Source organism: Gossypium arboreum, chromosome 8 (genome assembly GCF_025698485.1).
Source record: "Gossypium arboreum isolate Shixiya-1 chromosome 8, ASM2569848v2, whole genome shotgun sequence".
NCBI lineage: Eukaryota > Viridiplantae > Streptophyta > Magnoliopsida > Malvales > Malvaceae > Gossypium > Gossypium arboreum.
Genome location: NC_069077.1, coordinates 133,213,495 through 133,240,842, shown reverse-complemented (window position 1 = coordinate 133,240,842; position 27,348 = coordinate 133,213,495). Strand labels below are relative to the sequence as shown.

The 27,348-nt window shown below is 34.4% G+C and overlaps 3 protein-coding genes and 1 non-coding gene across 6 annotated transcripts; all 4 read left to right on the top strand.

Moving 5' to 3' along the window:
• The first annotated feature begins 961 nt into the window (after nt 1-961).
• LOC108470188 (cycloartenol-C-24-methyltransferase) lies at nt 962-5,999 on the top strand. The gene is made up of 14 exons (XM_017771452.2): nt 962-1,211; nt 1,290-1,446; nt 2,706-2,772; nt 3,096-3,169; nt 3,269-3,353; nt 3,442-3,497; nt 3,963-4,017; nt 4,329-4,376; nt 4,541-4,624; nt 4,790-4,906; nt 4,991-5,074; nt 5,158-5,283; nt 5,400-5,497; nt 5,657-5,999. The coding sequence occupies exons 2-14, from the start codon at nt 1,364-1,366 to the stop codon at nt 5,718-5,720; spliced, it is 1,041 nt and encodes a 346-aa protein (XP_017626941.1). The 5' UTR covers nt 962-1,211; nt 1,290-1,363; the 3' UTR covers nt 5,721-5,999.
• Nucleotides 6,000-6,738: 739 nt separating this feature from the next.
• LOC108467984 (pentatricopeptide repeat-containing protein At3g53170) lies at nt 6,739-10,143 on the top strand. 3 transcript variants are annotated; one of them, XR_008286988.1, is made up of 4 exons: nt 6,739-7,389; nt 7,512-8,610; nt 8,976-9,359; nt 9,552-10,143. XR_008286988.1 is itself a non-coding variant. In XM_017768827.2 (3 exons), exons 1-3 carry the CDS (start codon nt 7,075-7,077, stop codon nt 9,017-9,019), a joined length of 1,458 nt encoding a protein of 485 aa, XP_017624316.1. In that variant the 5' UTR covers nt 6,739-7,074; the 3' UTR covers nt 9,020-9,553. The 3 variants fall into 3 exon arrangements, 1 of the variants encoding a protein (XP_017624316.1); XR_001868945.2 differs by having other exon boundaries at nt 8,976-9,104; nt 9,287-9,553; XM_017768827.2 differs by having other exon boundaries at nt 8,976-9,553.
• Nucleotides 10,144-10,551: 408 nt separating this feature from the next.
• On the top strand, nt 10,552-11,205 carry LOC108469358 (uncharacterized). Its single transcript, XM_017770249.2, has 3 exons — nt 10,552-10,687; nt 10,760-10,848; nt 10,930-11,205. The coding sequence occupies exons 1-3, from the start codon at nt 10,664-10,666 to the stop codon at nt 11,075-11,077; spliced, it is 261 nt and encodes an 86-aa protein (XP_017625738.1). The 5' UTR covers nt 10,552-10,663; the 3' UTR covers nt 11,078-11,205.
• Nucleotides 11,206-23,953: 12,748 nt separating this feature from the next.
• Nucleotides 23,954-24,060, top strand: LOC128279719 (small nucleolar RNA R71). Its single transcript, XR_008269916.1, has one exon. It is a non-coding gene; the product is annotated as a small nucleolar RNA R71 (small nucleolar RNA).
• Nucleotides 24,061-27,348: the final 3,288 nt, after the last annotated feature.

Genomic DNA, 27,348 nt, shown 5'->3' with positions numbered 1-27,348 from the left:
TTTTATTTATCTTCAATTTAAGATTTATCATTTATATTTTACTTTCTAGAATAATTTAGTCATTATATTTTTTTATAATATTATTAGTTAGTCCAAATAATTAATATCATTAAATTTCTGATTAAAATGGTATTTGGTTGTATGTAATTTGAATGCTCTAAGGGCCTTAAAGATGGACACGCAACTTCTTATTTCTTTTGAGTTTGTCAAACTTAAGTTTTAACTCTTATATTATGTCGGAACTTGAGGTTTAATCTATATATTTCAAGTTTTGACATAATTTGGTCTCTCTACTTTTATAATGTCACTAGTTAATTTAAGTATTTAATATTGTTAACTATTTCAATAAAATATGCATATAAAGAATTTGAACCTATGCCAATTAGGTTAGTAAAACTTTAAATTTACCACTCAACTAAAGTTTTATTTTGATATTTTTATACATTTTATTTTTCTTATACACGCTTTATTACCTTCATCAATTGTATATATTAATAATGTTGTTAATTGAGATGGTGCCACAAATTAAGTTGACATCAATTTAAGATTGATGATAACACCATGATAAATACACTGTATTCATATGTTTAAATTTCGATTTACTTACAATTTAATCTATTTTTTATTTTGATATCATAAATTTCATTATTTATTATATATTATTTTTGAACACAAATTTTTATTCTAAATACATGATTTTCATACACATATGCGTGCCATAAAATTTTAATATTATCAAATAGACTCCTAATGTGCTCATATTATCAATGAAATCTAAATTTCGAACCAAGATTTTTTATTTGGGAGTACAATGTCACTTGCCAATTGCACATTAAACATCTAAATCAACTGCTAAACTAACAAAAAGGATACTTTGAATACTTAATTAAAATAATTTAAAAGTTTAGAACTGATTTAGAATTTAGAGTATTGTTTAAGGATGTTTCAATGGTATTAATAAGTTTTTAGAATGTGCACGTTGTGGCTGCCCCAGCCCTATTAGGGTAACAGGCTGGTCCAGTTGGGCAATTTTGTACCATTACATGAGATTATTCGTTTGCAACACCCTCTCCTTAAATTTCTCCTCAAAGTTGTTGCATTTCTCATCCAAGTCCAAGTCCAGTCCGGTCCTTTGCTTTGGTTTTATTGTTTGATCTGTTTACGCCACTCTCCGCCTTTTTTTCCTCTCGCTTCCCTTATCTGCATCCGCTGTATGTATATATAGTCAGGCAAAAGAATCTACATTTAAGTGGAAACTTGAATAACTTCGTTGTTTTTTTTTTAACTAGATTTGTTGCGGGTGCTGCTAGTGACGAGAGAGAGAGAGAGAGAGAGAGAGAGAGAGAGAGAGAGACGGAGAAAAATGTCGAAGGCTGGTGCATTGGATCTGGCATCCGGTCTCGGCGGCAAGATCGAGAAAGCCGAAGTCCTTTCCGCTGTTGAACAGTATTCATTCTCCCCTTTTTTTAATTTTTTTTACTTTTTTAATTATGTCTTGAGAGTTGAGTATAGATCCCTCCTTTTTCAGTTTTTATGCATTTTTTTTTTTGTGTTTGGTAAATGTTCATAATGAGAATAAAAGAGAAAAAAATCACTTAAGCTTTTACTTGGAATGTGGAAAGAAATATAGAAAGCATATATATTTTTTAATTGCTGTGTTTGACAGGAAAGAAAAATGATACGAAGAAATAATTTTTTTATAGAGAGAGAAATAAGATAAAAGCAATAATTATTGTGAAAAATGCCTAACGAATGTATATTTTACTTCAATCTTCACTAGATTATGACACTTCTTTCTCTCTGGATTAATGTGTCTTTTAGTTAAAGTAACTTAAAATTTCTTTCCCACTCTATGGATTAAGCTTTTTGCTTGATTTAATCTTTCTCTAGTTGCTAAGCTTATTTTCTGTGTACTTAACCTTTGATTGTTAGCATCTCTCTCTCACTCACAGGTGACGTTGGTTTGCAGTACAATCTCATTTATTACGTCCATAATAAGTTTCCATCTCCCAAATTTAAGAGTCATTAAATTTATATAACTGCACGGAACACGGACCAGGTCATGACTGGTACCTGTTTTACTTTTTGACTCTTCTGTAACTGGGTAAGGCTGACATGACGGGTTTGGTTGAAAGATACAAGTGACTATAGATTTCTATGGTGATATTATTAAGGAATTAAAAGTACCTGTGTGTCAACATGACATGACTGGCAGCTGATTTATGGGTTTCTTTTATCTTAGTTGTTAGCATCCCTTTGGTCTTCAATGGTGATTGTAATATATAAAAAAAATTTAATTTGGCAGGTCTGTTGATTTCAGTTGTTGATTTTTCTCAAAGAAGTTAGAACTTCATTTATTTCCTACTATGCAAAAAGAGTATTGGACCCTGCTATTTACTCTCAAAGCAAAAATGTAATCATAAAATGACCTCCAACTCCAACTGAAGAGCCATGTGGTGAAAGTTATTCAAAGATATCGATAGCATGCCATCAAAATATTTTGTAAATCATTAAACAAAAATAAGACATTTGTGCCCATGCAAAATCTGCTATACAGTGACCAATACCATAGGGTTGTTTGTAGTTACTTAGAACTCATACTGTGTATACTTACATTATGCATGATCACTTGAAATGCTGTCTTTTACTCTTTAGATTTTTGCTATTGTTTTTGAAATTTATATGAGATTATTTTAATGCTTCAGGTATGAGCGATATCATGTCTTTTATGGAGGCGAAGAGGAAGAGAGAAAAGCCAACTACACTGACATGGTCAGAATAGCTTCTTTTACCAATTTTGCTTTCAGCTATCCTTGCAACCTACTGCTTGGTTTTTTACTTTTAGCTCATTTTCAACCTTTTCTGTTAGTTATGAATTAGGAGCTTGGATATTTGCTTTGTTGTTTTGTTTGACTGTATTACTTACACTGGCAGATATAGTTGTCTATTTCTTCAAGCCATATGATGATCTGATACCTGCTATTTTGTCTTAAACTAATGAATACTGTATTCTCACTTGCAGTTTTATTGGAATGGTAAAGTTGAATTAGGATTTGATTGCATGTGCAAACACTCATTTGATGTTATGAATTCAGGTTAACAAATACTATGATCTTGTTACCAGCTTTTATGAGTTTGGATGGGGTGAATCTTTCCATTTTGCTCCCAGGTATCCATTCATTCACCTCTATCTTGTGTATGCAAGGAATGTGGTACAGTTGCTTTTTCAAGTCACTGTTGATCATTATCATAAAATTTGTTTCTGCAGATGGAATGGGGAGTCTCTCAAAGAAAGCATAAAGCGGCATGAACATTTTCTTGCTTTACAACTTGGGTTGAAGCCTGGACACAAGGTTTTCCCACTTCATTAGAGCATGGAGCTATTACTTGAGTTTTCTGTTACGTATGATTTTTGACTTGAGATTTTACATTTTCTTTTAGGTGTTGGATGTTGGATGTGGAATTGGTGGACCACTTAGAGAAATTGCTCGATTCAGGTAAATAGCAGTTTGTTTTCAAAGCCCTTTTGCTTTATTTCATCTTCCTTTTATGTATTTTTCCTTGTTTATTTGTATCCTTTTTGTAGCTTATATTGCTTAATAGGCTAGTTTTCTTTGTTTTACGTGTATGTGTATGGATGAGCATGGAGACTAGAGTCATCTGATATCAGTTTTTTTTTTTCATTAAACCTGTGTTTTCTCATTATTTCTTAAATTTTTTTTGGCTGAATAAATAATTAAGCTCAAATTAGGGGGGAAATGTTGCAATTATCTTGTAAGGTAAGCTAACTTCTCTTGGTGTTTCATAGCTGTTGAGCCTTTGCCCTGTTTCATCGGATGGTATTGTAGTTGTAGCAATATATTTTTTGAATAAATCATGACTAGTTTATTTGTAGTTGATATTCTTATCTAGAGAATGCCTTGAAGGACTCTTAAGTCATGTTTTTCTGCTGATTGCTGCAGTTCCACATCGGTCACTGGGATAAACAACAATGAATATCAAATAACAAGAGGGAAGGTGAATATCTCTTCATTCTCAATAGAAACGTTCATGGATATGCAGCAGATAGGCTTTTTATTTCTCTGTTCATTTTTCTTTTTAACTCTTGTTTCTGATTCTCAGTTTATTGATCTTTGAAATTATTATTAGCTGCATTGGGTTGATAAAAGAAGGGTAACATTTTAAGAACTTCTCAAGTTTTTAAAAAGTGATGGATCATAGTTATGTTAGTTTCTTTATTTTGTTTTTGTGTTTCATGTTGTGTCTAGGTTTTCGCTTGACTACTGTAAAATTTACTTTTTTGATTATTAAAAATGTGAATATTTTAGGAATTAAACCGCATTGCTGGAGTGGAGAAGACTTGCAACTTTGTGAAGGTTGGTAATTTTCTGTGTCAAGTTTTATTATTGTTGCACTCAAGTTAACATTATGTCTGTTATTATTCCCTATTTTACAATTTTTCATACAACATGCAATAAAGGTTTTTTCACGAGGCACAGTAGTGGTATGGCTGATTTTCCCTTTTTGTTATCTAATGCAGGCTGACTTCATGAAGATGCCATTTCCTGACAGCGCCTTTGATGCAGTTTACGCAATTGAAGCTACTTGCCATGCTCCGGATGCGGTATGTCAATTTAAAATTCCCCCATCACACTCAAGATCATTTTCATCTTGGATGGAATAAATTATGAAGTTTCCATTATTTATCGATTTGATTTGATTTGGTTTGATTTAATTGTTTTCATATTATACCACTTTATTGATGTGATTGTTGTCTGTCATGACATAGTATGGCTGCTACAAGGAGATTTACAGAGTACTAAAGCCGGGACAGTATTTTGCTGCATATGAGTGGTGCATGACAGATTCATTTGATCCAAATAACTCAGAACATCAGAAAATTAAGGTGGGCATCTTAAGGGCATTAAAATGCAACCGGTTTGTTATGCATCCATGAGTTTAGCTTAAATGATAGTTTTTGTTTATACAGGCTGAAATTGAGATTGGTGATGGTCTTCCGGATATCAGATTGACTGGACAGTGCCTGGAAGCTCTAAAACAGGCTGGTTTTGAGGTGAACTCTTACTTTGGTCTCTGCCCTTTGTCCCTACCTTTTTATCTTTTAATATTGTTAACCATTTTCATATTGTATTCTAGATAATTTGGGAGAAAGATCTTGCTGTTGGCTCTCCACTCCCTTGGTACTTGCCTTTGGATACAAGCCACTTCTCATTGAGTAGCTTCCGTCTAACATCTGTTGGACGCTTCATCACCAGAAATATGGTAAAAGCTACGAAACATTACATTGTTCCACTCTAATGATGCTCATCATGAAGTAACAATGGACTCAATGTTAAGATCATAAGCACTTACCAGTACTTTTATCCATTTCTTTGCAGGTAAAGGCTCTAGAATTTGTGGGATTAGCTCCCAAGGGAAGTCAAAGAGTTCAAGATTTTCTAGAGAAAGCTGCAGAAGGGTTGGTTGAAGGTGGTAGGTGAGTTACATTACTGAGTCCTATTTCCCATGATTACTTCATCTTAATCGGTATTTAAAAAATTAAAAACTAAATAAACGAGATGGGTGACGGTTTCTTATGGTTCTCTGTCTGGGTCCAATTAATTATGTTAATTTTTGTTTTGGTTTTCAATTTCAGGAAAGAGATATTTACGCCTATGTATTTCTTTTTGGCCCGAAAGCCACTTTCGGAGAGCCAGTGATGCATCGATGTAGGGGGTGAAAACTGGGTGAATCTATCAAATATGAACTTAAGCTGGTTGTTTGGTTCCATCGTCAGTAACAGTTTTAGAGACTTGGTGTTTATTAGCTAGTTGATTTCCGTTATTTTCATTTATAGAAGTTACTGGATTATGTGAAACATATAAATTTATCCTTATTCCATGTTTTTAAGTTGTTGAAATCTCTAGCGGAATGTTCAATATTTTGAATATATTTGTTGGATAATTATTACTTATTTGAATTATTAATATTAACCAAAATACATCTTCGGTCTATAGAATACAGTATAAAATTAACCAAAACACAGACATCATGATTCCAATCTATGGCGGGTATAATATGGAAATATTTTGGGTATATTTGGATTGAAAAAATTTGTCCTTATGTTAAAATATACCGTTGATAATGCAAATATGTTGATTTCAAGAAACTATTGTTTTGTTGTTAGTATAAGTTGTTAGTATAAGAAGATGTGGGGTGCATTATCATATTTTAAGGGTTGAGGGCTATAGTTAATTTTAGACATTGTATAAAAATTAATAGACATGATAAAGTATCTCTAATGAGTTTAATTGTAAAAAAGAAATGATTTTAGTGCTTGAATATAAAGGGTTCAAGGAAGTTCAAAAGCCATAAACTCTAAATATATACTTTTACCAATGTTAATTTTGGATTAGTACAATATTTAGAGCATGTACTTGATAATTATTTTCAAATTTTGTTTTTGTTTTATTTTAGTCTTTGAACATATTTCTTGCAATATGACTTGTAATTTTTTATTCAAGTTAATCTTTAAATTTAACAATTAAATTTTTTCTATCTAAATTAATCATTGATATTTTCTTAAAAAGTTTAAATTCTAATATGATATTAAGTTGAAAACATTTAAATCCCATTAGCAAATTCAAACCCAAATTTTGCATTAACCCATTATTTAAAAAAAGAAGAAGCTATGTTCCAACATTTATTATTAGTTATTTTTGGTTAATAAATGTAGTTAGAATTTGTTATGAATTAAATGGGACATGCCTACTGACACTAACTGAGGTCTTCTTTCAACGTCTTGGGATTGCTGATTAACGACTGATCTTGAATTGATTGCTTCTTTTCTTCGTAACTCACTACTGCATAATTGTATTAATATATTTTTGAAAGAAAATTGTGTATATATAAAAATATTCCAAAATTTGGGGTCTCGGCTCATCGATGAAACCTCATCTCACATCTAATGGATCGACTCATTAATTCCTGACTCCCTTTCCCATGCTTCCCTTCCGTTCCGGCCTCTCATTTTCGTAACTTCTTTATTACTATCAGCTTGTATTTCACTCACCAATGCTGCGAAGTCCCCTTAGCGCCGTCAACTTAAGTTGCCCCCTGTCAGTCTCCTCACCGCCCACCACTTGTTCGACAAAAATCCGCCCTCAACAGCTCGTTTGCTCATCAAACCGAAGCTCCGTGTACTGCCTGACGGGGTCCCAGAAAGATTCCAAGGACGCATTGTCTCGGATTATAAGAAGGGAGGCTGCTATTGAAGGCATTGGGAGGAAAGCCAAGTCCAAGAAGCAGCGCAAGAGGCTTTGGCCTAAGGCTGTCTTGGAGGCTCTCGATGAAGCCATAAAGGACAACGCTTGGTACTCTGCTCTTGAGGTTTGTCATTTATGGACTGGGTTGTTTCATTCTCTTCTCCTGTCAACTGTTTTGCCTTACTTCGTAAATAATATTTATATAAGATGGGTTACAACATATTTTATTACTCGCTTGTTTCATAGATATTTGCACTTCTACGCAAGCAACAGTGGTACGAGCCTAGATGCCAAACATACACAAAATTGATAGTGATGTTGGGTAAATGCAAGCAACCCGAGCAAGCCAGTTTGCTATTCGAAACAATGCTTTCGGAAGGACTTAAACCCGCCATTGATGTCTATACTGCTCTTGTACATGCATATGGCAAAAGTGGCCTCATTGACAAGGCTTTTTCTGCTGTTGAAGATATGAAATCAGTCTTTGACTGCAAACCTGATGTATATACTTACTCCATTCTAATCGACTCTTGTGTGAAACATCGCCGCTTTGATCTCATCAGTAGAATTCTTGCAGAGATGTCTTATCTAGGAATTGGGTTTAGCACTGTTACATACAATACTATTATTGATGGATATGGTAAGGCTGAATTGTTTGAGGATATGGGGAACTTATTGACAGATATGATTGAAAGTGGTGATTCCCTGCCTGATATTTTCACCTTCAATTCTATTATTGGGGCTTATGGAAACAGTGGGCAGATTGAGAAGATGGAAAAGTGGTATGAAGAATTTCAGCTAATGGGGATAAGACCTGACATTAACACTTTCAACATCCTTATTAAATCTTTTGGGAAAACAGGCATGTATGAGAAGATGGGTTCGGTCATGAAGTTCATGAGTAAAAGATTTTTCTCCCCCACCATTGTTACTTATAATATTGTTATTGAAGTATTAGGAAAGGCCGGAAAGATTGAGAAGATGGAGGAATATTTCAAGGAAATGAAGCATAAAGGAATGAAGCCAAATGCTATTACGTATTGTTCTCTTGTTAGTGCTTACTCTAAGGCTGGGTTAATTAAGAAGGTTGGTTCAATTTTGAGGCAGGTGGAGAATTCTGATGTGATACTCGATACCCCTTTTTTTAACTGTATCATCAGTGCCTATGGTCAGGTTGATGACATTAAAAGGATGGCTGAATTGTTTATGTTGATGAAAGAGAAAAAATGCATGCCGGATAACATCACTTTTGCAACTATGATTCAAGCCTACAACACTCAAGGCATGATTGAAGCTGCTCAAGATTTACAAAACAAGTTGATCAACAACACAAGCAAATGTTTAGGTATGTTTGAGCATTGGCTCAAATGCTCTGTCCTATCTGTGTAATTCTATACTTTTCTAACTTCAAATCAACTTAAGATATTTTCTGTTCTGTTTAATACTTGTCAAGAATTGAACTTAAAGGTCATTTAACTACAAGCTCTTTTCGTAGTCTCTATTGTCTGTATCCAATAGAAAGAACAGCACTAAGCAAATGGTGACAATTAATATTTGACTCCTGATTTGTGGTTTCTGTTTTTTTGTGATTTAGTAAACAGATTATTAATTGGATCAAGTTGCTCAAATCAAAGCGTTCAATGAGACAAATGTTGTATTTTGCAAGACCACGTTTCTTACATGATTGCTGTTTTCTTGAAATTTTGGCAGTTATGGTGAAGGAGATGAGAAGAATGAGGTCATGTGATCAGTGAATTAGGATGCAATGTTGAAGGTGATGGAGATGGTAGAGATGAGATTTTAAGTGGAGTATGATTGAAGAAACTGCCTTCAATGATGGTACTCAAATGGAATGCCGATTCAAGTAAAACAATTCCTTTATTTGATTGAGATGTGTCCATTAGATGGATTAACTAAAGAACTATGATTATGAAATGGGCATGTACCAATCAGATAAACATACTTGGAAAAGTAATGTGTAGGACAATAATCATTGAAGAATGTTGATTTGCAACTTGCAGTTTCTGTAGAAGGTGCGGGGAGCAATGAGAGGAAGATGGTTGTCGAACTGATGACTACTGAGGAAGGAGGCTGGTACTACTTTCTAACCATGCCCTTCCTTCCGTTACTTTTGTATATCATTGCATTGCATTTGTATTTTTAAGGCCTTAGGGGGGAAAAGTTCCTAATTAGTGGAATGTAAATCTGTTTGTCATAGTGTAATGCGAAAGAAAGCAAAACCATTTGTTATATATACTAGTATGTAAATATTTTGTGTTGGAACAGGATCAGGTATAGCCGTTAGGTTTGGGTACTTTGTGTTGAATTGGGGCCATTCATGGTTGACAGTTGAGACCTTTCTCTCTCTCTAACTGAACCAACTAAGAAACTTCTAATGGAGCTATCAATCTGAGCAGACACCCTGATGAGCACAGGCAGAGCCCAATAATATGAAACTTTTTTAACTTTCTGAAGCCGAAGCAGCATTGGGGTGCAAACTTTAACCAATGTCCTCTCTTAATTTAACTCATACAATACAAGAGTAGGTATATACATTTACACATTGCAGGTGAAATCTGAGTTGGTAGGGTTTGGGACATCATTGCAAGGCATGTGTAGCTAAGATCACCCTTTTGTTTGAGGGATATGGAGTTGTTAATGAGTTCTTAGTACTGTCATGTTTACGGCCACGCTTCTAACAGAACTGTAAGCAACGCATGAAGAAGATATTAGGTAATGGCATGAATTTGATCTTTATAGTGAATCTGTCCAAATATAATTTGATTTGTTAATTTCATACTATAATAAATGTCATCAAAGATGTGAGAGATAAGCTTAGGTTGAATTTTCTTTTTTAATTGAATAGCAACTTAAGAAATTAACCGATTGTAATGATGGGTATATTTGGAACAGCCACACAGAAAAAGTCCATGTCCTTAAGAAATTTCTAATATCAAGAAAGAAAGGAAATGATCTTCTTAGTTCCTTGGGATTACTAAATTTAATTTTTTTTTAAAAAGTTCTAATTGGATTTGTTCTAAAAACGAACTGGGAACATTCTATAGAGTCATTAAATTCAAAGAAACCCAAATTAGTCAAGGCCAATAAGGCAATAAAAGATAATATATTCCAAAGTTATCAACTCAAGAAAAAACCATAGGCTTTAGCACATGGTTTTGGGTCTCATTTTAAGGGTTAAGTCAAAATATTAAATGTAGCCCACTGAAATACAGGTCAAGCCAACCAGCCATCGTAAACTTCCCTGGCCTGCCTTTTTCATATAAATACTCAAATTGCACTTTCAATCACCAAATTCTGCCTATACAAAACAAATCCACCCTACAGTTTTTCAAGGTTTATTTTCACCAACCACACGAAAAAAGAAAAAAGTGTTCATTATGGGGCGTTGGATGAAGGCAGAGGTATGGACAAAATGAATAATTTATATTTTATTATTTTATTTTCTTTGGTTAATTGGCTTTTTTTTTTCTTAGGTGTACCCTCTAGTAGGAGCCATGGCCTTTGTAACTAGCATGTGTATCTTTCAACTTACAAGGAACGTTTTCTTAAATCCTGCTGTCAGGTACTTTTTTGTTTTTTAATCATAATTTTTCTTACGTAAACAAGTATATTTTTGGGTCTCAAAATTGTTAATTTTTTGCAGGATCAACAAATCTGATCGTAGCCAAGCAGTGCTAGAAAACTATAAGGAAGGAGAAAAATATGCAGAACATGGGCTTCGTAAATTCCTAAGAACACGTCCCCCTGAAGTCATGCCAGCCATTAACCATTTCTTCTCTGAAGATAAATGAGCAGTTCAAATGGATTATACCCTCTCTGGTTTACATGAATTTGTGTATGAATAACAAGATATCAATATGTATTTTGCATTTTTTTGGGGTTTTATTTGGATTGAATAAAGAACTAAGGTTTATATTTATATTTGTATATAACAAATTATTTACTACATATGACACATGTAGGTTGCTATAACTAGGCTGAAATTGCAAGATTCCAAAATATGAGCACAAAATAATTACAATCTTTACTTGGATAATTCGGACGCAACGTAACAATATAATATATGAAAAAGATAATTAAAGTGACGTTTATTAGAAAAATTATAAGAAGAGCGGGGCTGCTGTTGAGGGCATTGAGAGCAAAGCAGGCTGTTTTGGTGGCTCTCGATGCTATATTGATGTCATTCATAGTCTATAAACTTTAAAATCTTCAAATTAATAATATTTCAATCATTCTACTCACATATATGATGGAAAAAAATTTAATTAATCTAAACAAAATTTCACAAATTAAAGTAAAAAACCAGATGCTGATAGATTAAAAAACTACAATTAATTACTCCTATGACAATAGGTATGTTGTATGTTAGAGATATCCAAACGTTTGTAGTAAATAAAAAATAACAAGTATTTATATTTTTAAGTAGATGTCGATAATGCTATGTATAACTCTCATTGATAAGGTTAGAGTATGGTGATTTTAGGAGATAAAAGCAAAACAAAGCATATATTTAGGGTTACCGAATTATATAAAGCAGTTTTTATTAATTTTCCCAATAACAATGGTTGGACACTTTAAAGACCAACGTTCAGACTTTGTTGTTATCATTTCCTCTCCTAATTTTATAATAATTTCATGAAAAACAATCAAACAAATTATTTATAGCCGAACAAAAACAACATTTTTGAAATTCAACTATCAAAATTGAATTACATTCCAAAACTCATATTACAAAATATCATATATATATATATATATATATATAATTTGCATGCTTAACCTAATTTGAGAAATCAGGGGACAAAAAATCTAAGCAAGAATGACAAATGTGATAAATTATTTGGGATACAGAAAATATGTTAAGCTCAAAATTATGAACGGTTTCATTCATATAAATCTTGGATCTTAATTCATTTTAGATGATTTCAGTAAATTCCTGAAGTTACCTTTGTGTTGCTAATCAAACAGCCTAAACAACATTTACAAGAAATAAAATATCTCCGGTTACAAAATTCGGATTCCAGCTTCGTTTAGTTCCTCTTAGTGTAGCATGACATTTGTAGCAACCTGTTTTGGATCCATCCAACCTTCAACAAAATCTAAGTCAATATCCTTGTCTAGGCGGGGTTAAATTAGAAAATTTAGATTTTGGGTTAATTTTAAAAAATTAAAATGTTTATAAAAGTCATATAAATTAATACATAATATTAACCTTTGATAAACCAATGTATATGGGTTAAATATAAGACTATTATAACACTAAACAATAACTAAAAGAAAAAGTTTTCGTGAAACCGATATATAACAAGTAAAAGAAAATCATTTAAGTGCTTTTTGGTGTTACTAGAATGCAATATATCAATTTTCAAACACAAGATTCATAATAATCACACTAGTAACAATAATTTCTAAATAAAAATGCTAAATTTTTAATCAATATTCAAGAAGTTCAAGATTATAAATAAAAAATTCATTTCCTTGCACAAGAGATTTGAAAATAAATAGACAGATTGCTTCTTTTTCAAACAATTCTCTAAACAACTAGTTCAAACACGATTTTGGACAAGGTTGTGAACAGAAATAAAAACAATACAGATAAGGAGAGTAAAGAGAGATAAGCACACAAGGTTTATTTACGCAATTCGAAAACAATCCTATTTTGTGGAGTCTTACTTAGTAAATGATTTATTCAACAATTAATCTAACAATCTATTGGTTAAAGCCTAATCTACCATTACACAAATAAGTAATTGTAGCTTCAATAGCTAGTCGTAACTTGTTACATCCACTCACCCAAAACTTCACTTACAATCAGATATAAATCCTCTCAAAGAATGCCTATAATATGAATGTAAAATACAAGAAACATCATAGCAAAGATCCCAATGATATCAACATGAAACACTTTTCGAAAAGGTGCATCCATTCACGTGAATAAGCTGCGTATTTATAGGCCAATTGAGGTAGCCTTCCAAATAAGATTTTGTAGAGATAAATACTCTATTTTGGTGCAATATAATTCAAGATAAAATCCTCCAAAATATATTCCAAGACACAACCTTATTTTCCAAATAAAATCATTACTTTAATCCATAAGATAAGCCTTAATAGATAATACATGTCGATCTCATGCCTTCCTTAACCAACCAAATTCGATCACCATGGTTTGATATGAAATGAAACTCATGTAAAATCCAGGTTATGCCTCGGAGCTGGGTACAATGATATATCGGGTTAGAAAATATTAGGAAATTTTCGAAAAATATAAAATAGGAATTTTGAGTGTCAATTTAGAAAATAGTTAAAGCTAATAAGAAATTAAGTAATGCTTATTAGATGAGAAAACTTGATTTAGGACATTGACTAAATTGTAGGAAAATAAAAATTGATGGGGCAAAAGTGAGAAAATCAAAATTTTGAAATGATTACATGGAATTGGTGGAAAAAGGAGTAAGGACTAGGAGTGAAGTTTTACTAAAATAAGGTATGTTTCACATATGGTATTATGGAAAAAGGTAAAGGACAAAATGGTAATTAGTTAAATTAAATAATTATGGAAACATACTAATTAAAGGAAGAAATTGTGTTGAAATGAGATTGGTGGATTAATTTGCAAATTAATAAAAATTGATTATTAAATTAAGAGATATGTTAGTGGAATTGTGTAGAAAATTGAATAAAAAAATGAAAAGTCATTCATCTTTCTCATTCCCACGCCACCACCATTTTCCTCCATCATTTGGACTTTTGTTTTTATTACATTTAGGTCTTTCCATAATTGTTGAACCTTTCCAAGCTTATTTCTTCAAGTTTCTTTCATGTTTCCTTAGCAAAATCAATAGAGGAGTTTACTAGTTACCTTAATTTCATGAGAAGAGTCTTCATATATGTATTGAAGGAGAGAGAAAGTAAGAATAAGGTTGTGATTTCAAGTGACTAAGGTAAGAGAGGATGAAATCTTCATGGCATACATGTTTATTTCAATAAAATAACATAGAAAAGTTATTTGATTGTGGTTTTAACAGAATATATTATATATTTTGATATGGAATTGAAGAAAAGAGAAGAAGGGTGAGGATCAAATTGAAGAAAAAGGAAAAGAGGTGATCAAGAAGTAAGAAGAAATGTCACCTTATTATCCAAGCTTTGGTTGTAAGTACTTCTAGAATTTTACCTTGTTTAGTTTTAATTTAGCAAAAAATTGTGCTATTTAGATGTTTTAATTACTAGTATTATATGAATTTATGAAATAATTGTTGATGGAAATCTATGGAAATCTATGTAAATTATGTATATTCTATTTTATGATGTAAAAATGAAGTATAATATTGGTAAAAAAGAGACTAAATTGAAAAGAAAGTAAAATATGTCATAATAATTTGAAATGTTAAAAGAGGGTTTATATGAAATATATTAAAGTTATGATGTTATGAATATTAATTGTGTGATGAAATCTACAAGTTTGACATATATATAATCGAGGACTAAATGGTGAAAAGTTACAAATTACAGTGTATCTTTTGAAACATATAAAATGCTGCAATTCGTTGGAAGTAAATCCCATGTAGATGAGATGTGAACTATTAGGATATATATATGGCATGCAATTAAGGGTATTTAGCGCACCCTCTGTTTTTTAGCACTTCAGTTCCCTCCGTTCTGAAATTGCACTTTGGTGCATCTCCGTTCTGTTAATGCACTTTGGTATGACTATGTATTTGTTTTGCCCAAACAAAATGTGGTATAAACAAACAAAAATGTAACATGGTAAGTTATGGTAAATGTTTGAAAAGAAAAAAATTGAATTAATGATAGTGATGAACAAAACTTAATATATATGAATGTAACGCATAGTAGCTTATATAACTAATATTTTTTAAAAAATTCTTGATGTACTTACTAAGCCTTCACCATCTTAATGCATTTATTTTTAACATGTAGGTTGAAAATAGATTTGGAAAGCTAGAACTGAGGTCATGGTCGGCTCATCTTATCATATTGCCAAGCTTAGAGAAGAGTATGGCACTAAATTTTGGTTTAGTTTGACATGTACATAGGCTAAATAGTGTTTGAATAGGTATGAAGACAAAAATGTAAATTTGCAAACTTTATAAATTCTGAGAACTTAAACAGAAACTCAATATGCTTGTGGTGTATAATAATAAGTGAATGGTATGAATGATTTATATGCTTAAATTGTAAATATGTTTTGTAACACCCCACGTTTGACCCGTTCATCGGATCCAGGTATGGAGCGTCACGAGCAGAACCATTGAAAACATTAAACCTTTCCTTTAAACCAATATTTTGCTTAGGTGGGTACCCATTTACCAGAGGGGTATTCAACTAACTTGAAAACATAAATGATTGAAATCAAAATGTAAAATGGTACCATGCCACTTTAACGGTTTAAAGTTACGAGTATATAGCCTTTGAAGGCAACTTAGAAATTATTCATAAAATCAAACAAAATTTCCTTTCGAGTTATTACTCGAGCTTGTAGATTAAAACTTTACTCAAATTAATTCAAAAATACCATAATCCACAATTAATCTTAAGCCAAAAAGGCTCTCAGTAAACATTCAAAGTAGAAAACATCGTTTCAAAATATAGTTTAATGATTTTTAAATGGCAGCATCTAACAATCATCATAGTACTCCTAACAAGTACATGTTAGTCATGAAAACAAAGAAGGATCATAAATGGACGTTGATATGGTGTTTCCCTTCCATCACTACGTTCAACCTAAAAACCTAAAATTAAAAAGGAAAAATAGAGTAAGTTCGTAAGAACTTAGTGAGCTCTTGGAACATACATCCCACAATATCCACTATCAAGAAATAAAAGTTCAAACTCGAACTGACAAACCGACAAGCCATACTTGGCAGATACAAATTTTTATGATTAGGAGTTTTCGCTAATGGATATTACCATGATCAGACTTAGTCTACCAGGTTACACTATCTACTTTAGGAAACTCACCTATGACAGACACGAGCATATTTGCTCTACGAATACATCACTTACACGACTACTCTTTTGCACTGTCAAACTTTCTGTTTATTTTACATGCAATGTGCACAATTGTTTTCATGCATTTACCCCTTTTTTCCACATACTTCATTGTGCTAACTTCTGATCCTAATTTTGAAGAACCATATTTCCCTATATCTTTATATTTACTTTGTAGAGCTATTTAACAAACATCACCTCCATATCCTCTTAAATTTCCTCTTAAATTTCCTCTTTATTCGAACACATATTGATACATGATATTCGTGACAGGTTTTAAAGATTTATGAAAGAATCGTTCTTGAGACTAACTTATTATCACGATTAAGGCAAGTGTACCTATCGAACAGTAGTATAGTTCAGCAAGACCGGATTGTCGAACCCAAAGAAACTACGAGTACTAGTATTTACTTCCTTTTTATTATCTAGCCTAAAAATTAAGAGGTTTGGTTATCTAAACTAATTATTAACTAAGAATGCACATAAAGAAAATTTGGGAAAATACTTTTGGGGAAATTCGATTGATTGAGACAATACCTAAGGAAAAATCCACCTAGACTTCACTTGTTATTTGACTCTGAATCAGACGATTTATTCATTTGACTTGATCCGTAGAAATCCCTAAGTTTTATTATTATCTCTCTCAAGACTAATAACGTCTAACCCTAGGTTGAATAATTGAAATCTCTTTCTAATTAACACCCTAGAATTGCATTAACTCGATCTATGGATTCCCTTATTAGGTTTCACCCTAATCTGGCAAAATCTTATCACCTTATCTCCAGGCGTGCAATCAACTCCGCTTAATTATGACAAATTTACTCTTAAACAGGGTCTATTCCTCCTCTGAATAAGAGCTTAACTTGAATCAATATCCTAGAATATCAAAACAAGAATTAAGAACACATAATTAAGAACAATTCAAATATTACAATTCAGATAATAATAACAAGATCCGTCTTAGGTTTTATTCCCCTTAGGTATTTAGGGGGTTTAGTTCATACTTATGAAAGAAAACATCTCAAAAGCATAGAGATAACAAAACATAAGAAAACTGAAAACTTCTGAAGGAACTTGAAGGGGGATCTTCAGTCTTGATGATGAATCCGACTTTTGAGATGGATCAATCAGCTTTCCTTGAGTTATTCCTTGCTTCCTACTCTGCGTCCCCCTTCTAAGTGCCTCATCAGGTGTTTAAATAGGCTTAGAATGCCTAAGAGCCCCTAAAATTGACTTTTTCCTAATAGAGTTATACTTGGGCTTGGCAGGGACACGCCCATGTGACATGGCCGTGTGATTACTCCAGCCCGTGGTCAAGGCTGTTGAATAGGCACAGGCGTGTAGTATACCCGTGTAAGTCATGCTTCAATCCTGCCAAAGGGACACGACCGTGTGACATGCCCATGTGAGAAAGCCCAGGCTGTGTTGATTTCCCACGTGGGTCCATTTTTTTCCTTTTACGGCCCGTTTCTCACTCTTTTTACTCTTCTATGCTCTCCTCAGTATAAAACATGAAATTAAAGGATTAGGAGCATCGAATTCACGAAATCTAAGGAGAAACCATTCATAAATAGGCTAAGCATGGGATAAAAATATGTATAAATTACGGTTTATCAAATATCCCCACACTTAAGCATTTGCTTGTCCTCAAGCAAAAATCCTTAACTCATAATCAAAATAAATTCTTCTCAATTTATAATCCCTATCAATAATATCTCAAAATAATCCATAAGTACTCATACATTGAAAATTCAACTAAAAGTACATTAAAGTTTCAAACATTCCAAGTTGAGCATTTTATCACGAAAACATAGGTGTCTCCCCTCATCTAAGTGATTACCTTTGATCAAAATATCACAGAGTTTAACATTCTCACTAAAGATTCACTTAAATCACTCAAGGTGTTTAAGGATATTAATAAAAGCACTCATTAGTCAATATGAAAAGTTATTACCATAGGCTTGCTTGAAAATCAAATCTCCACCACTATATATTGAGCTGATACATCAATCAAAAAAGTCTTTTAGAGGGTTGTAACGTGGCTTTGGTTAGGGGTGTGGTCACAAGCTGAAAGAAGATGTTAGAATCGAGATTGAATTGAAAAATTACCTAGCTAGAAAAATAAAGTTGAATACAAGTGAGCGTTTTCTCAGAATATGGAATTAGCACTCAAGCTCAAAAACGACGAATTACTACTAATATGTATTGAAGTAATTTTTTTTAAGAGCAAGTCAAATATATAGAAGAACAAAACATAGCTAAGAAATTAGTTCAAATCAAATCTCGACAAAAATAGGGACCAAATTAGGGGATTTCAACAATAATGGGTTATGGGTTAATATTGAGGGTAAATCAATTAATGGTTTGTTAGGCTCAAAAGGGTTCACTAAGGGTTAATTATGAATGTAGGCTTTTGTGGAGTGATTGGGTTAAACCTAAGTGCCTTTATCATCTTGACATATCAAATCAAATGGTGTGGTCTTGACATGCATAATCAAGCAAGTTCTAGAATAACAAATCAAAACTGACGCACTCATAATGAAAGTGAGCATGAAAGGAATAAAATATGCTCTAAAGGCTCAAGCTCTGACAAAAATTATGGCTTTTTGATGTTTAAACTTGTGAATTTCAACTCAAGATAATACCTAAACTTAGGGAAACAACCTAATAGTTTTTAATTCTTCAAAAATCAACTTATCATGCTTGATTCCCTAATGTCTTAAAGTTTAAACAATCATTGTATAAATGCCTATGTTTTAATTCAAGATATATCAATAAAAATCATAAATTAATAAAAATTCATTCTAATAGTGATATGAGTGATTCACGTGAGAATAAGACAAAATCCAGGGATTTCTAATGATGATATAAAAGACCCCCCACACTTAAGATGTACATTGCCCTAAATGTACAAAGAAAGATATATTGACAAAGATAGATTTATAATCATAAGGTAGGGAGAGAAGTGAAACTTCCTGAAAGTGAAACTTCCTGAATGATTAATGAACTCCTTGAATTGGAGTCATGGAGAATAAACGGCCAAAGTAATAATGAGGGTGGAGGAGGATACTCCGGTTGTGGTAGAGGTTGGGTTCCACAAATACTACGCCAAAAGAATATTATATCTCATGTTGGCTATTGTCATGGTCGAGTAGGGCATGGCAGTCGTGGAGAACCTTTCCCAGTGGAGTTCCAAGTTCCTAAGTAATAGTGAGCTTTGGAGCTCTTTATAACTATGATAGAATCAGGAACTGTTTTAGGAAATATATAAAGAAGAATAATTACTTGTAATGAAATAGCCGAAATTAAAAATTGTAAAATAATAATTATAAAACCTAATAAAAATAAGCTTAAAGAAAAATAAAAAGTAGTCTTAAAATAGAATAAAAGTAACAACATAAAATAATAAATAAAAGTTTTTAAACATCTTCATCGCTAGATAGTTCGCGAGGTGGGGTGGCGGTGAGATGTGAAAGTGCTGACAAATCTGCTGTAGAGTAGCATCAATGTTATCGAAGCACTGAAAACACTGTTGCTCGAATCGAGTAAGGCGCTCAGAGATGTTAGCGTATGAAGCCACCGCATGAATTAGACGAGAGGGGGGTGGTGGCTGAGATGGTGGGTCCTCATGAGGTGGAAGGACATAACCAGTAATGTCCTCTGGATCCTCCTCCTCGGTGGACTGGACCAGCCGGTATTGGGGAGGGTAGGTGCCACGTCGTTTCTCGATCATCCTTATACTTAGCATGCTCGAGATGCCCTGCGGGGACATTTGGAAAGTGAGAGTAAGGGAGGATGATTGGGCTGCTGTGTTGAGGAGCCCGAAGTACCGAGCCAGTTGAGTCACATAGGGCTCAATAGAGATGAACCTTCTCCTGTGCCGCTCCGTCTGGTGGCGAATGGCGAGGGCAATAAAGTAGGCGAGGTTGATGACGTGCCCATTTTTCATACTCCATAAGAAATAGGCGTCGTGGGTGGTGACGACGCCGGTGCTCTCTCGTCTCCCTGTCAGAGTGTGAGCCAAGATGGCGTATAGATACCTCAAGGATGGAGGAAGAGCCGATGCCTTGAAGCGGCTAGGGTCGTAAGTGGTCGAGGCATGGATGAGGTCCCTCTAGCATTTTGAGGGGGAGTAGTGGATGTGGCGGTGGAGGGTGTTGAGTTCATTATTGTCCATGATTCCCTCCGTGTATAGCCCTAGTGCAATCCCGAACTCGGGTACGCTCAACTGGCGTACTAGACTGCCAAGGTGAAACTGGACCATTCCAGGATCGTCAAAGTTTGTCATGACAGTCTGAAGATAGAACGTCGAGCAGAGTTCCAATGTAAACTCAAGATACGCCGGCTCGACGATATCAAAAAAGAGTTATGGGTCAGTCGTTAGGAGGGCTCAGACCGCGTCAGCCAATTAAATCTGTTCGAGTGTGTCCCAGTCAATGCAGCAGCCTACACCTAGAGGTTGGGCCCTTAATATCTGATATAATTCCTCCTGGGGTCCCAAGAGAACCTAGAAGAACGAGTGCCTAATCTCCGTGATAGGACCCGAGGATGACATTGCTCCTTTCCACTTCTTCGAGGCGGGAATAGCGGTCTTCTTACTACGTGAGGACGACATTGTACCTGCATTGAAAAATTAAAGTTCAACCAATATGCCCCAAGAATTGTATGGAAAATCAAGGCTAAATATGAATATTTTATGAGATTTACGTATGAGATGATAGAAACTAAAACTACTAAATATATCAAGTTATAGGATTATAGAAATAATGAATGAATGCATGTGAGTAAGCATAAATTTCAAGGAAACAAGGAAAAATGAAAGAGTATAGCATAATGTAGTAACTAAAAAAAATTTTTATTAAACAAGCATGAGTATTTTAATATTCTAACTATGAATATTCGTTCAAAATAGTTCAATATAGTAGAGGAGTCATGAAATAAGCAACATATTTAAAGAAAATAGAGAGAAAAGAGTAAACAAACGCAAAAAGAAGGAGCTTGAGGCGTCAGAATCAGTGTTATAGGTGGCACACGGGTGTGGTGGGTAGGGTATGTGAAGTTGCAGCAGCTAGGGCTAGGGTTTTTTGGGGAGGGAGGTGATGAATAGTGAGGGGTTTATATAGATTTTGAGGCACACGGCCGTGGGACACGCTCGTGTGGCCTAATTTTTGCCTGTGCGTTTCGCGAATTTTAAATTTAGGCACGTCTGACATTTGGCCCACGCCCAGGTTCTTTGGGCGTGTGGGTGCACACAGCCGTGTCTTACTTTGTTCGCTTCTCCCACGTCCGTGTACATAGGTCCACGCCCGTGTTCATTTTGACAGTGTCGACCACGGGTGGATGGCACGGGCATGTCGCATGCTCGTGTTACATTCTTAGTTTCAACCATGGTTTTGAGGCACGGGCGTGTCTCACGCCCATTTTGTTTTGGCAGATTCGCCCACGGCCATGTCACACGGTTGTGGCAACTTATCGCATCCCGTGTTAGGGAGAAAATCTTGCCGTGTTTTCACACGGCCTAATGCACGCCCGTGTGCCTGGCTTTGTGGTCTTTTGAAAGTCTGCGTTCCATGATTCAATTAGTATGTTAGACGTTAAAAACTAAAATTTTAAAGAAATTAACATTGTTAATGCTCGAGTTACCTCCTGAGAAGCGCTTATTTATAGTCTAAGCTCGACTTACCTTTCTTCTGCATGGTCAAGGTGGTGCGAGGAGTTTACACTCCTCATCCCTGCTATCAAATTTATCAACATAAGGTTTAAGACGGGTATTGTTTACCTTAAATGTGCCAAATTTGGGATGAATTACCTTGACTGTACCATATGGGAAAATACTGAGTACCATAAGAGGGATTTCTTCATTAGGTTCAGGAGTGGCAATTCGAGGATCTGCTGCATCTAGTAGTACTTTGTCTCCAACCTTAAGTTGATTTGGTGAGGTATTGAGCTTGTCCTGGCTCGATTTCAGTTTATCGGGTGTTCTCAGTTTTTATGTCTGCCATTCATCTAGCTCCTCGATTTGTAACCTTCGTTCTTCATATATAGGTCCTTTGTTGTTGTTTGAACACGGCTCATATATATTCTTCAAAACTGTTTCTTGCATAGAGGGTGTCACCATATGATCAATACTAGTAGAATGATTTGTACGGTTACATTCAATTTTTGATGTGTTACTTGAATTACGAGCTTGAAGGGTGATTGTTTCATCTCCACCACGAAGTGTGAGTACGAACATCAATAATGGTTCTAGCATTCGCTAAAAAGGGTCATCCTAAAATTAAAGGTGTGTTACTATCCTCTTCCATGTCTAGAACAACAAAGTCTACTGGGTATATAAATTTATCGATCTTAAGAAGAACATCTTCAATGATACCCCTAGGAAATCTAATGGTTTTATCAGCCAATTGAATGCTCATCCTAGTTTGTTTGGGTTTCCCAAGACTTAGCTATTTAAACATTTTATAAGGCATAACATTAATGCTTGCCCCTAAGTCAGCCAATGCATGATGAACATCTAATCTACCAATTAAACAAGGAATCGTAAAACTCCCTGGATCCTTCAATTTGTTGGGTAGCTTATTCTGTAATATGGCTGAGCAAACTGCATTCAACTCCACATGCGACGCCTCATCCAACTTTCGTTTATTTGTTAAAAGCTCCTTTAAAAACTTGACTGAGTTTGGCATCTGTAAAAGGGCTTCAATAAACGGTAAGTTAATATGTAGATTCTTTAAAAGTTTAAGGAATTTACCAAATTGTTCGTCTGATCGGTCTTTCCTTGTTGCATTTAGGTATGGCACACAAGGATTATATTCTGTACTTATCGGCTTTGGGTCATTTTGGCCTACCTTATTCTTACCTTTGCTTACCACCGTTTCTGGCCTTGGTTTTGGAACTAACCCTTCCTCATCTTAAATGGAAATCGCGTTGAGTTGCTCCTTTGGGTTAGATTCAGTGTTGCTTGGCAGGCTTCCTGGTGGTCTTTCAGATATCAATTTAATGAGTTGACCTATCTGAGTTTCGAGCCCTTGGATCGACGCTTGTTGATTTTTAAGTGCTGTCTCAGTATTCTGAAAACGAGTTTCTGGCACTGATATGAATTTTTTAGCATCTCTTCAAGGTTCAGCTTTTTCTCTTGTTGGTAGGGCAGTTGTTAGAAGCCTGGAGGTGGTGGTGGTCTCTGATTTCCTTGGCCTCCCCATAAGAAATTTGGGTGGTTCCTTCGACTTGCATTGTAAGTATTACTATAAAGATTATTTTGAGATCGAGGATTATTACCCATGTAATTTAACTGTTTGTTTTCCATGTTGTGGCCATAGGGTGGGTAATCTGGATTGCTCGATCCACCTCCACTTGCTTCGCACTACATTACTGGGTGAACCTGTGAAGAACTAAGAAAATCGTCAATTTTTTTATTCAAGAGTTCTACTAGATTAGAGAGCATGGTGACTGAATCGACGTTAACGCCGACTGCTTTTGTTGGCTTTATCCTCATGACTTGCCACTGATAATTATTCAGTGACATCTCTTCTATAAATTCATAAGCATCTTCAGGTGTCTTATTATTGATGGTTCCGTCAGCAGCTGCGTCAATCATCTGTCGAGTCGAAGAATTCATGCCATTATGAAACGTTTGAACCTATAGCCAGAGTGGTAACCCATGGTGAGGGCATCTTCTCTAGAGGTCCTTGTATCTCTCCCATGTATTGTAGAGTGTTTCTAAATCCATCTGCACAAAAGAAGAGATATCATTACATAATTTAGCCGTTTTAGCCGGTGAAAAATATTTTAATAAAAGCTTTTAGGTCATTTGTTCCCAAGTAGTGATTGACCCTCGTGGTAACGAAATCAACCACTGTTTAACTTTGTTTCTCAACGAAAAGGGAAACAACCGAAGGCGAATGGCGTAATAAAAAACGCCATTTATTTTAAAAGTGTCACAAAATTCTAAAAAATTTGCCAAGTGAGCGATGGGATCTTCGTTCTGCAAACCATCAAACTGAACAAATTGCTGTATCATTTGAATTGTGTTGGGTTTTAGTTCAAAAGTATTTGCAACTACAACAAGTCTAACTATGCTCGATTCAGTTCCTGTTAAAGAAGGTTTAGCATAATCATGCATAGTGCGTGGAGCAGGATTCTGATTTACTGCAATTGCAGGAGGTAATGGATTTTCTTGGTTTTCAGGCATCTCCTCAGTTGTGGTTGAAGTATTGTCCTCTAGCTCTTTCTCTGTGTATCGTAAGCTTTGCCTTATATCTTTTTGGTTTCTGCGAACTGTGCGATCAAGCTCACTATCAAATAGTAACGGTCCTGATGGTTTTCTTCTGGTCATAAACTAGAAAAACCTGTTAGAAGAAAATAAATTAAGAATTAGAAAATAAAATAAAAATTTATATTGTAATAAAAGTAAAATGACTAAAGTAATAAAAATCAAGTGTTCCTAATATCCTAGTTCCTCGACAACGGTGCCAAAAACTTGATACATGATATTCGTAACAGGTTTTAAAGATTTATGAAAGAATCATTCTTGATACTAACTTATTATCACGATTAAGGGAAGTGTACCTATCGAACAGTAGTATAGTTCAGCAAGACCGGATTGTCGAACCCGAAGGAACTACGAATACTAGTATTTACTTCCTTTTTATTATCTAGCCTAAAAATTAAGAGGTTCGGTTATCTAAACTCATTATTAACTAAGAATACACGTAAAAAAAATTTGGGAAAATACTTTTGGGGAAATTCGATTGACTAAGACAATACCTAAGGAAAAATCCACCTAGACTTCACTTGTAATTTGACTCTGAATCAGACGATTTATTCATTTGACTTGATCCGTAGAAATCCCTAAGTTATATTATTTTCTCTCTCGAGACTAATAACATCTAACCCTAGGTTGAATAATTGAAATATCTTTCTAATTAACACCCTAGAATTGCATTAACTCGATCTATGGATTCCCTTATTAGGTTTCACCCTAATCTGACAAAATCTTATCACCCTATCTCTAGGTGTGCAATCAACTTCGCTTAATTATGACAAATTTACTCTTAGACAGGGTCTATTCCTCCTCTAAATAAGAGCTTAACTTGAATCAATATCCTGAAATATCAAAACAAGAATTAAGAACACATAATTAAGAACAAGTCAAATATTTATCATACAATTCAGATAATAATAACAAGATCCGTCATAGGTTTGATTCCCCTTACGTATTTAGGGGGTTTAGTTCATACTTATGAAAGAAAACATCTCAAAAGCATAGAGATAACAAAAAATAAGAAAACCCAAAACTTCTGAAGGAACTTGAAGGGAGATCTTTAGTCTTGATGACGAATCCAGCTTCTGAAATAGATCAATCGGCTTTCTTTGAGTAATTCCTTGCTTCCTACTCTGCGTCCCCCTTCTAAGTGCCTCATTAGGTGTTTAAATAGGCTTTAGAATGCCTATGAGCCCTTAAAATTGGCCTTTTCTGAATAAGGTTATACTTAGGCTCGGCAGAGACACGCCCGTGTGATTATTCCAGCCCGTGGTCAAGGCTGTTGTACAGGCACGGGCGTGTAGCATACCCGTGTAAGTCGTGCTTCAATCCTGCCAAAGGGACATGGCTGTATGACACGCCCGTGTGAGAAAGTCCAGGCCATGTTGATTTCCAACGTGGGTCCATTTTCTCCGTTTTCGGCCCGTTTCTCGCTCTTTTTACTCTCCTATGCTCTCCTAAGTATAAAACATGAAATTAAAGGATTAGGAGCATCGAATTCACGAAATCTAAGGAGAAACCATTCATAATTAGGCTAAGCATGGGATAAAAATATGTATAAATTATGGTTTATCACATATATGTTCCTCTGCAAGGTCAGGTTTTCACCAGTCACGGTTTGCACCAAAGTGCCATATCGGTGGCAAAACTTGTGTCTTCTTTTATCATATTACACAACATCCTTTCATTTCCTCCTCACACAAGTTCAGATATAGAGCTTGTGCACCAAAGAAGGAGTACTTATATCGTGTATATATACCAGGCTTTCTGAGTTTGTTTCACGTTTATACCCTTGCATGCAATGACTCTTTGACCATATTTTCTGTAACAGCCCGATTTTGGGCCTAGTCGGAATAGTGGTTTTAGAACCACTATTTCGGGGCCAGGGAAATTATTTATAATGTTATTTTATGTGTTATAGCATGATTATATGAGTGAATGAAAATTTTGGTGAAATAATTTTAGCGATTCCATGCTTAATTGTGAAAAAGGACTAAATCGCATAAAAGGAAAAAGTTTTGTTTTGCTAGCTAAATATGTTAAATAGCTAGAGAACCAAAATTTGGAGTGTTAAAGTGTAAATAGACCCTAAAAAAGGTGCTTGGCCGGCCATAGAGAGAAAGAAAGTAGAAAAGTCAAAATTTGGTGTGGTTGGTAACTTAATTTTGACTAGAAATAGAATAAAATAAAACAAAAGGTATCATCTTTTTATCTTTCTTCTTCCCCACCGAAAATGGTAGCAAACAAGGGGGTTTTAAGAGCTTGAGCTTTCAGCTGCTTAGTTCTCTTGCAAGTAAGTGATTTTGATAAGTTTTCTTGATTATTTTTACACTTTTGGAGACTATTTTATAAAATGGTATAAAGTCTAGGGTTTTTCTATGAGAGCACTTATGTTGTTTGCTAAATTTTTATGGAAGAAAATGAGACTTGGTTGTGTAATAAACAACTTTTGTGAAAGAAGTTTGCCTGAAAACACCTAAAAATGGGCTATTTTGTAAAGTTGTAAAATAAGTTGTAAATGTGTGGAATAATTGAAATTGTGAGTTGCTATAGTTATAAAAAGAATTCAGCTAGGCTTGGTAAAGGAGGAAATTCGATAAAATTCAATTTACGAGCCTAAGGGAAAAATCATAATTTTTGTAAAGTTTAAGGGCAAAATGATCATTTTGCCAAATTGTGAATTATAGAATGTTTTAATTAATGTAATGATTAAATGAATGAATTTCATCATGTTAGATCAAGAAAATTGAGATTTGGGCTTAAATCGAAAAGTACGAGGTTATGAAC